The sequence below is a fragment of the Manis pentadactyla genome, chromosome 10, assembly GCF_030020395.1.
Source record: "Manis pentadactyla isolate mManPen7 chromosome 10, mManPen7.hap1, whole genome shotgun sequence".
In the NCBI taxonomy this organism is placed as follows: Eukaryota; Metazoa; Chordata; class Mammalia; order Pholidota; family Manidae; genus Manis; species Manis pentadactyla.
Genome location: NC_080028.1, coordinates 76,419,790 through 76,431,245, shown reverse-complemented (window position 1 = coordinate 76,431,245; position 11,456 = coordinate 76,419,790). Strand labels below are relative to the sequence as shown.

Genomic DNA, 11,456 nt, shown 5'->3' with positions numbered 1-11,456 from the left:
GATAATGGTTCATCCATTCATTTGTTCATCTTTCCAAAGCTAAACTCAAGCTTCCTGTTCTGTGCCCACTCCCCACTCTGCAGTAGTTACTAGGCTGCAGACTCTCCTCCCAGAAAGAGAGTCTTCTTTCTCTCCTTTTGATTCCCTAAGGTTGGTTGTTTTGGCAATACTTTTGGTGACTGCCAAGGGCGATTTTTGGAGCCAAAGATTCTGGATGGACCTGGGTAACACTGCCACCAGAGATCAAAGTTCGGTCACTAAAAACCCCTATGTAACACTTTCAGCTTACAACACGGTCTCTCACAAACATCATCTTCTCAGAGACTGCTGTATCCACTGTCACAAGGCATCTAAAAGGTCTGTCAGATAACCTACTTGGGGGCTGAAACTGGGCAGGGTGAGGTGTGGGGTCGTCAAAGTCAATCTCTGCAAACCACACTTTGGGGTTGACCCTGCCATGTCCTCCCCCATGAACAACCTCCACAGAGATTCATGACCATGACAACATGCACAACTACTGCCTGATGACTGGAGCCAACTGTCCTTATCAGCACATAGGCTGGCTGATGGCAATGTGCAAAGAGCTATACGGGGCAACTGGCTTCAGGCAGTGACAGGCACATCCCCAGAGGCACCCACTACACTGGGGTCCCGGCACAGGATAGCTGTACAATAAATACCACGTGAGGGAACAGACGAGCCAAGGAGTGAAAGAAGAGACAAAGGTCAGCAAGAGCAGGGGACTGGGCAACAGCTTAGCACCAGGGCTCACCACAGAGCATCTCTCGCTTAACATCGGGCAAAGATGGTCGGTGCCCAGTTATTCAGAGGCTGAATAGCTTTAGAGAAACTGGTCAGAAAAAGAAAAATAAGAGTGACACAAAACCCCCCTGAAGTGAACACCATTCTATCCTAACTGGGTACCACTGGCCAACGGTGCTCTTTCCACCTTTGCTCACCTGGTGACATGAAGTATTTGTGACTAACCTGGTAAATTTGCACATGGTAGCAGCCTGGAACTTCCAAGCCAAGAGCAGCACTCGAAATTCCGTGGGGTCAACACATAAGTCATTGCAAAAGCGCTCCATGCCTTCCTCCAAAATTGCATCCTCCCGCTCGTCCTTGTAGCGCCTGAACAGTTCTTCCAAACTCTGCAAGGAAGACTCTTCAGCATTGGACTTGGGCTCCCTCCCAGCATCTGCTGAGGACGTTGGCAGCTGACAGGCCTCTGTCGCAGCCTCTGCCTTCTTGGTCCCATTGACGAGGATATCTCCACCTGGCTTGCCACAGGCTAATGGCTGTTCCTCACGGTGGCCTGCACCCCGCCTGTGTGACTTGCTACTGGGGTCACGGTCTCCATTCTTGCTGCCCAGAGTTGATGAGGGATTCTTGCACTTGGTGACACACTGGCCCATGGTGCTGGTGGCCTGGTCTCTAGAGTGGCCCCCTCTGGATCGGATGCCCTCGCTGCCACTGGCCCTTGTGCCTCAACATGCCATCAGCCAGAGGAGCCAGCCAGCCTGGGAAGAAATTAGAAAGCAGTCACTGTCGGACAGAGACATGGGGGTATGCAAGCTCCCCTCCAAGGACCACATACTCAGGTGCCACTCCTCTATTACAAGAAGCCAACCATGAACCCGAGTTCACCACCTCCCTCATAAGCCAGCTAGCTCTATACCTTCACCTTGGAAATTCAGTGGCTAGGGCACATATGGAGAACCAATAAGGAAAATTTCTAAAATTCTTAAGGTAACATAGGTTACAAAGAGGTTGATTCATGTGCAGAATGCATCAAGGAAGACTCCAGTTTTGCCAGAAATATTCCAGAGGAAATCTGTCTTGCCAACTTGTCATCACAAATAAGAAAGTAATTTGAAACTGTGTTAAGCCAGAGGGTGCAAATAAAAGATTCATCTTCTAATCTTTAATGTCAAAAACCTCATTTTCTTTTTTAAGTAGGACCCGCAAGGAGAACGGTTACCACATCCAAGGAAACTATACAGTTTCATAGCGGCCTGAAGATGAAGTAGATTTGCAGAGTCAAGATTAAAAACAGAGTTCTAGCCAAAGCGCAAAGTAAAATTTATTGCTGATCTCTTCAAATCCCTTTCTGGACTCTCCCACACAGTCAGTGAAATGCCCTTTTTCTCCACCCTCCTTTGCCCACCCAGAGGAGACACCTCTGAAGCCCGTACTCCACACCAGGGTTCCAGACCCCAAGTTCCTTTATCTCCCCTGAGAAGGGGAGACGGGAGAAGGGAGAAGACTCAGGTCTTCTTCAAGGCTGTGTGCAGAATGCAAGACAAGTCCACACTGAATGTAAACATCTCATGGGGCCTGTGGGCTCAGTCCTCCCATAGGTCTCTCCACTTTTGAAGAAAGGCTGATTTATCCAAATGCAATCTCCAAACGGTAGGGTAATTAATTGCTAGTTAGAAAAGAAAGGCCTGCTCTGATAACGAAACAAGCTCATATAAGTAATAAACCACCATGATAATGAAAAACTGTTTTTTAAAGAATTGCTAGAAATTTCTGGGCCAGGGGTGAGGTGATGTCTCTGAAGACGCTGACTACTCAGGACTTTATTCTTTCCTTCAACTAGAAGATCCACTTATAATTCAGTACCTATAAAATTTTGCCACCTGCTATAATAATTGGAACCACGAAATTACAATGTTAATAGAAATTTAGACCAGAAGCCAGAAGTGTAGTGGGGAAAGCAGACCAAATCAGGGTCAGTCCCATGCCCCCCCGCCTCCCCAGCTCTAGAGAGCTTTTACTGCCTTCATGATCCAAATTCAAAGCCCTTAGGACACTGCCAGTGGGGCAGAAGGGTGCTTTTTATGAAAGGCTGGATCTTTTAACTTAAAGAACTTTAGCTTCTCCCAAAAGTGCCTGGATAAATTCAGGGTTATCTTTAAAAGGAATTCCATGGATAAATTCTAAGTATACAAGTTTAAAAAGAAGATCAGAATCATGCCTGTAGTTTTTAGAGACTCATCGTCTATCAGGGTGTGTCCCATTCTCCACCCTCAAAGAGAACAAATGACAAAGAGACATGTCTGTACATGTCCTTAAAGACCTGCAGTTTCACTTAGGCTTCAAAACACTTAAACTCTTAAGAGTTTTTGGTGTGGAATATGATAGACCCAAGCAGGTTTTTTTTTAAAGCCTTTGTATGCTTTACTAGTATAGCAAGTAAGCCATAAAGCACAACCTATTAAAAATTTGAAAGGCAAGGAGTTCATTCTTGGGAGACCAGCATACAAGGGAAGCAACTGTTCAAGCTGAATTATCTCAAAACAAGCAGGACTATACCATGTGGAGGGTCTGGTTTCCAGATTTGTGTTTCTAAAGACTAGCGTGCTAAAAGAAACAAAAGGCCCATACTTACACAAACCCCACATGCTCACAGACTGGCAGCTCTAATTCCCAGGCGCGCTGACTCACCAGGGTTTGCTGCTCAGCTCCTGCTGCTGAGGGACGCCCAGGTACTTGGCAGGATAAGAGGATTTCCTGGCCTCCATCTGACCCACCTACCCCAGGCCATTCACCCCATCCCATTGGATAGATGCTTCATTGTACTGGCTTCCTCCAAATCTGCCACTGAGGCCTTCAGGTAGGGACAGAACAGATGGGCCTCCCAGAGAGGCCCTAATCCCATTTACCCACTGGCCCTCCACGTAAGAGCATCTTTGATGACCTGACACAGCAGAACCAGCTGAAACTGAAGGCTTTTAACATGCTCAGCAGATGAGAAAAAGGAGGGGAAAATCAATTCAGACAGATGATCAATCAGCAAGTGCCAGAAGGCTAGATCCCTTTCCTTCATTCTGTCCGTTTTCTTTGAAATGCCCCTATTCCAGCTGACTGCTGAGGCAAGTGATAATCTTAAATCTGAAAAAGTATTTTCAGATCTGATAGTGCATACAGCCCCCAATTACCCAATGGGCTCCCTTCTTTTGTGTCTATCTCTCCCTTTGGGAAAAGAATTCTTTCCCAGATCTTTCCCCAGGCTCAATCCCACAGGCCCTGGGTCCCAAGTTGGCAGTATTTCAAGTGTATTAAGGTTGAAAGTCTCCCTGGACTTTTGTGCTGTTAGCTAATAGCTAATAATAGCAGTTATCAATTATTGAACACTTGATACTGTGCCAGGCACTATGCTGAGCACTTTATTGACATTAAAACTCATGGATCCTCACTACAACCCCATTTAAAGACAGGGAAACTGAGGTGCAAAGTAAATTACTCAAGATCACTTAAGCAGAACCTAGTATGTCTGGCTTGAGAAACCATGACCTTTACCACTAGGCTAGAGTGCTGAGCCCACCTACATCACAACATCTGGGAAAAGCCCACCAATGGAAGGGTCCCAAGCTTAGGAGTCACCCCAGCAATCCCAGAGCAGCAAGTTTATAATCAGCCACTGGAAAGAGAATATAACACATGGCCTGTACCCAGTGTTCAAGAAGGGCATCCCACCCCATGTCCTCTCCCAGTGACCCTGCCACTGTGACCCAGCTGGGCAAGATGTCTTTGTGCTTAGCCTCAAGGAGAATTAGTCCAAAGGCCCTAAACCTGTGATGTTTCAGGCCACTAGCTCTAAAACTCCAGCTCTGAAACCAAAGCCCAATCCTGCCACTGGTTATTGTTTGACCTGATTGAAACCTGAATTTTCTCAACCTTACAAAATTCTATCTACCTCAGAGCTGCTGTAAGGATTTGGTCAGAAAATGCAGATAAAGGGCAGCTGACACACATTGGCACCCACACAGAGAACACTTGATAGGACAGCTCCCATCATTAATAGCTGAGTAGTATCTGGTTAGCCTGATGGAAGCATCAACTTGTCCCATCTGAATAACGGGCTCTAGGGTTCAGCTTCCCCAGGCCCACCCAAGACACCTACCCCTGACTCAAGTCATGAACTTGGGTCTCGTTCAAGAACAGCCTCTTAAGCCACAGCACAGACCCTGTTCAAATGCACCACTGCCCAGAAAGACCTGGGGAATCAGGTTCTCCATAGGATAAGACTTCCTTGGGATTGATCCTGAATAAAAATCAAGCTGGGTATTTGCTGTGCCCTACGGACACTTTGAATCACTGGTCACTCCTTGTCCTTAACCTGGGGCAAACTTCCAGCTAGTTCCATACTCCTTCCCCTTCCCACTTAGTCCCAGCTCTGCAGGTTTGCAGAAGACAGGATTTCTAGCTTGCTACTCATTTATACTCAGTTCCTGGAACTGCCTTCCCAGGTGGTCCTCCCAGCCTCCTCTCTGAGGTGGACAGCCTTAGCAGTCTGAGCACTCCAGAGCCAAAGTTCATCAGTAACAAAGATCATTATTAACGAATACCATTTTGTATTTGTTAGTACTTCACAGTAGCTATATATAAAATGTATAGCATATATGTGTATATATATATATACACACACACATATACTCTGTGAAGTAATCACCCTCACTTCACAGGAAAGGAAATGAAGGCACGCTAAGGTCAAGGAGCTATCTAGGAAGGGAGGAACAGGAGCAGAGTTATGATGAGGATGGGCTCAGGCACAGACAAAGCTGCATCTAAATCATGGTGACTTTCACGGGCCTGTACCTCACAGATGTGTGGGTAGAGTAAATGAGATAATCCATGTTAAAATGCTCTGCTGATACTCGGTTCACACAAACTATTCATTCAGTAAGCATTAGCCTTTATTGTGGTTGTTTTATCACAAAGCTGGTGAGAGAGTCAAGCTCCTTCTACAACAGTGCTCTTTTCAGGAGCCAGTCCAGCTCCCCTGGGGCAGCTCAGGTATGCTGGACTCCCCAGACGCCCACAGCCTGTCTCCTGTTCTCACAGGGACTCTGCTCTCCTGCTTGTGCTAAGTGGTGAGCTGAATGGAGCCAGGGACAAGGAAGGGCAGGGAAAAAGGGAACGAAGAATAATAAAGAAAAAGCAAACAAACAAACAAACAAACACAAACCCAGGCACTACTACTTCTAGACACAGTTACAGCTTTGGGGTTTACCTGAAAGATCAAAGACAGTAGCTCTGCTCAGTTTACGCCAGACCGAGATTAGCCTCCAGCTTTCCTCTTTCAATCTCGGCTCCAATTGCTTCTGCCTCCCTCCCTGCACGCACATCAGCCTCCAGCCTCCCTCCTCCCCTGTGCCAGCCAGGCTGCTGTTTCTGGGGATGGGCTTGGCTGCCTGCCTGGCTCCAGGCCTGGAGCTGGCACTGCTGGGCCGAGGGCAATCCCAGAGGCCGTGGTCCCTGTGGACACTGTGGCTCCAAAGAAGGATGCGGAAGCTGTGTCTACCTCTCAGGCAGTTCCGTGAAGCCACAATCAGGCAAGTCCCTGTTTTTTAGGGCTTACTACATACTGCTGAGACAGAACCGCCTCTCCTGGAACAGAGGGCCATGGAATGCTAAACCACACAGAGATGTCATGCAAATGGAGAGAGGAGCATGAATTTGTGTAATAGAAAGAAGAGTGGAGGGACTAATGAAGGGAACTCACAGTCATGGAACATGGGGCACTGTGCTCCATATGCATCTTCACCGTCAAACCTCATAGCAATCTAGGTTCTTGTCAGAGTTTTTACAGATTTGGAAACTGAGGTTTCTTAACTATTAAGCAGTGAGGCTAGGAAATAAAACCAGTCTGTCAGACTCCAAAGTCCACCTCATGGGAAGGTTTCAGAGAAGGTGGGTCTTGTTCTGGTTCTTAGAAGACTAGAAGCATGAAATGGAAAGCAAGAAGGCAAAGGGAAATCTGGTTGGTCCATGTTGAGAGTGATTTGAAACATTTATTAATAGTAGTATCTCTTAAATGACATTTATGTATTGAGAGTGACATGAATTGTCTCATTTAACCCACTACAACCCTAAGAGAAAGATAATATAATCTTCATTTTACAGAGGGGGAAATGAATAGAATTTAAAGGATTTGGCTTGAGGTCATACTGCCAGTCTATAAAAGAAAAGGGATTCAAACCCAGGCAGTGTGGTTCTAAACTCTGGTTCTACACCACTGGCTTCACTACAGTTCTCTGCTAAGATGCGCACCAGCATATACGCTTCCCCTAAGGAGACGATGACAGCCCAAGAAGAAAAGATGCATTATCGCCAACTCCATGTATTCCCAAGGTGCTGAGTCAACAGGAAGTGATTGGTTCTGGTCTGGGATCTCCCGAAGCATTGTGTGCCCTTGAGAATGTCACTTTTAACCTCTCTGAGTTTCTGTAATCCCAACACAAAGTAAGGAGTCTGCACTAGACCTTCCAAGTCTAATATTCTAGGACCACCTTTACTTTTTGGCATCCAAAAAGGCTGAAGTTTTAAATTTGCAAGACTTCAGAGGACAGGCACTTTGCCTCCTTAGTGAGTGGCTCTGACACTTCTTGCCCAAGCCTACCAGAGCCAAAGGAAAATAAGTCCAAAAGGAGAGAGGAAGCAGGCATGCCAATCTGAACCAGAGGTGAAAGATTACATACATTGTTTTTGCAGCTTCTCTCTCCTTAGTCATCTTAGTTTGATCTCTGCAGGGTCAGCAATAGGCCCTGACATATGAAAAACAGACAAGAGCAAGTTGGCTTACTGCGGCAGCTCACTGGGGCAGGAAAGTGGCTCAGAGGAATGCTCCATTGGCTGCTGATGGGGAACCTGTCACCCAAGAAACAACCTTGTGAAATGAGAAGCTAAAAAACAGGAGGCAAGTACTGGCACTGAAAACCAACGTCACCACGGCACTTGAGATCTACTTGGAGAGAGGGGAAAGCGATCCAATCCATCCGTCTCATTCTGTTCCCATCTATAGTCTGTTCAGAAACAAGATGCCACTGACTAAAGCTGGTGTTTCTACATATTAGCAGTAAGAAACCCATCTTTTCAACTTTCATCTAAACAGCATAAAGCCAGTTAGGTACATGTTTTTATTCCTTACTCTCTCTGCCAGACACCCAAAGGCCAGAGAATATGAGTACATGAATTCCTCAGCTTTTCACCAGCTGCCAGGGACTGAAGTGGCTGTTCTGGCAGAAGCCACCCGGCTGGGGAGTCTCAAAGCAGGACCACAAGAGCCCCTTGATCCCACCTGGCAGCTGCAAGGTGTTCCACAACCTGAGAAAAAATACAGGAAGTGGTGTCCATTTGTAAACTACCTCCTAGAAAGTAAACTTACAAAAATAACAGGGAGAAAAGACTGAGGGAGTATTTTAAATGCAGAGTCACTTGCTGTCACTTGGAACTTGGGACTTACATGATTACCTTTAGAGATTAGGTCTTACCCAGAGCTACTTGGGAGGGAAAACTGCTCCCTCTGCCAAAGCAAACAAGACCCGTCTGCTGCTATTTTCATGCCTTAAAAAGACTTTTTGTCCTAAAATGTCCTGCAGCACCAACCTAAGACGGCAGTTCCAGTTGGGGCAGGGTGGGGAACTCATGACTTTCTATAGTACCAATCTCAAAAGTACAAAAGAAAAGAAAGAGGGATGAAGGAAGGAGGGTTGCGGGGAGAGAAAAATAATTTTTAAATAAAATAAACCAACTGGTTATATTGCTGTAAAATAATCTTGGGCCACATGACCAAGACCAACCAGCTTTCCAAAAACTAATTTTTCTTTTCTTTTTAACGGGTTCTTACTTTTTAAAGGGTTTCTTTTTAAAGGTGTTCCTTACCTTGCACACCTAATATATATACTGGGAAGAATTACACATATATGCAGTTGAGGCCTGAGCTTGAAGCCAGTTGGGCTATAACAAATAATACTTGCCAGATACAACCAAGCCAATACATGCATGTACTATGAAATTCCCAAATACCAAATGAAGTATTTTTGGTCTCTGGGCTCCAGAGCTGAGCTACATGTTTAATCCCACATGACCCAAAATAACTAAAAAGGGCTGTATCATTTTACTGACCCACACTTGGGAGTATTTTTTGCTGTCACTATTGATCTGGACAGGTCAGACTACCACTTACATGCAAAGTGGGCACCCTTAAAAGGTACCAGATTTGTAAGTTGGTCACTCTTATTTCTGTACCAGCTTTCAGCCACTTTGCCTATTTAAAACCACAGGGCTGTCTGAGATTTGTCCTCTATGGTATTGTAATAAAAATGTAATACCTGCTACACTCCTCATCTCTGATTTTATGCTTGGAGCTTATTTTCTTCCTTGGAATACAGCCTCATTAGGCCCCTCTGAAGGTAAACCACTGATTAGGCACTAATTCCCTGCTTCTAGTTAGCATATGGATACCAGCCACCCTGGAGGTTTACCTGATGGTAGATGATTAGTCTTGAAACACCCAATTACCCCATCAACTGTTCACTTTTCAGTCACCTTCTGAGGAATTCAGCAGTCAGCAACTGATTGAAAAAGTTACCTGAAGATGAGATTTGGTTTTTGCATCTAAGTACAAGAAAGGCAAGAGAGGAAATTATGAGAGTCAAAAGATGAGGAAGAAACCCAACAGAAAGATGATGAATGACGGCATCCAAATGTCTTAGAGGGGCACCTACCCTAAATATAGAGATATGGTTTCTAGAACCACATTTCTTCTAAATAGACCTCACATTCATAACATGGTAACTAGCCAGTCCCTTAAATGTTTGCTAATTCTTAAAAAAAACACAGACACACACACAAACAAACCCAAATCCATTAAGACCACATTTATCAGTGTTTTCCTAGAGGCCCATAATGGAAGCTGACTGCTAACACAGAGTAGATGGGAAGAGGAAGAGGGAAAGGAAAGAAGACCTGCACAAGAGAAGATACCTGTTTTCAACCACATCAGTTAAACTGGTCAGAGAAGTGAGGCCACTAAGGCTTTCTTTCCTGCTGCTAAATTCAAATGTATTACATAGCTTTTCTGTAAAGTGTATAAGATACAGAGAAGCACAAAGGAAAGAAAGGCCCCTAGTATCCCATCATCTACAATTAAATATGTTGGAGTATATATCCTTTTAGTCTTCATATAAACACATATGCATGAAACACATAAATACATGCACATATGCATTATGTACATGGAACTTTTAAACAAAACTGGACTTTTGCAGATTTTTCATTGAACACTTTTTCATATAAATCCTCTCCTTTAGAAAATGCCCTTAAAAAGCAGCAATTCAGTGGTAGCACTGGTCTCAGCACTACACACCAGCTCTTCGCATAACCCATAGACTATTTATAGCCTATTATTCAATTTGTCAGAAATTTGGTGCTGCATTGCAGAGGGGGTGCAAAAAGGTTGAGACTCTGTGAAAACATATTTAATACTTAGATAAGTCTTCCATTAGATGGTGGTACCATAATACATCAATTTAATCTTAATGTTGGACATTTAGCTTGTTTCCAATAGTTCACTATTACAACCATAGTGGGATAATCAACAGAATGTGCACATTTCTAATTATTTTCTGAGATTAAATTCCTAGAAGCAGAACCAAGAGATCAAAGGATATACAAAAAAATTATATACATAATCCAATCTGAATTCCAAGAAAGTAGTGTCTATTTATATAACAGCAATGTATTGGGAGTGTGCATTTCTCCCAACACCATCTTGTAATACTTGCCAGCTAATTCAATTGCTTTAAAAAAAAGCACATTAAGACATTATATTTAATGACAAATTAAATGTGCTTACCAAAAGCACATTAAGACATTATATTTAATGACAAATATCAAACTGCCAAAGGAGGATGGAAAACAAGTAAAGAAAGCCACCACCTGCTTCACTGTGCATCACCCGTCAGAAAAGCTGGCAAATCCAGTGACTCTGGCTCCAACGATTATAAAACAGTGTTGTTAAGTGACAGGGGCGGGACTGGGGGTGGGGGGGAGGGAGGCACATAAAGAGATTGATCAGAAGGACATCTTTCAATTATATCTAAATTTCCCCAATTAATTTTTTCAAAAGAATATCAACCTGCCTGCAATCCCTGGAAAAAAATAAAAAAGATAATGCCCACATTAAAGTCTAATGAGTAACAGTCCCCTTACCATGGATTTAGCATCAGGGGTAGAAGGGTCTGGCCTATGGACTAGTCAAAACCTGAGGTATCACATTCCTAGGGAGCAAGACACTTATTTAAAACTGAACTGCAGGATACCTGGATGTGGTTAATAGACTGGATTTAGCTCGTAGACTTATTATATGGGCTTTCTAGCCTCAGATTGGATCAAAGGATGTTACTGCACACAGCACAGACTTTTCTGCTTTCCCAGCATTCAGGCTCTTCATCAAGTGATTACCCAGTTTTTCACTACAAGATCTCTCTCCCCAACTTGGCCATGTGGTTGGTGTGGAGTTCATGATGTACTATGTGACTCACGCCCACCAATGCCTCACATGCCCCTAGCTCCAATGACTGGGTCACTGATATGCAGGTGACCTAAGTCAGACACAGTGAATCTTACCACTGAAAGCATAGGAGGCTACTAAAGTCACCCTACTA

At 44.4% G+C, this 11,456-nt stretch overlaps 1 protein-coding gene across 8 annotated transcripts in view; it reads right to left on the bottom strand.

Moving 5' to 3' along the window:
* Nucleotides 1-11,456, bottom strand: part of DCUN1D3 (defective in cullin neddylation 1 domain containing 3) — a 38,902-nt gene that overhangs the window by 5,468 nt on the left and 21,978 nt on the right. For 6 of the 8 annotated variants that reach the window (XM_057487007.1, XM_057487010.1, XM_036899379.2 and 3 more), the window contains exon 2: nt 988-1,520. In XM_057487007.1, the coding sequence (XP_057342990.1) occupies nt 988-1,415 (428 nt within the window). In that variant the 5' untranslated portion in view covers nt 1,416-1,520. Of the gene's footprint in view, nt 1-987; nt 1,521-3,394; nt 4,563-6,019; nt 10,574-11,456 lie in introns of those variants that run through there. The other 2 variants (XM_036899386.2, XM_057487009.1) reach the window with 2 other exon arrangements.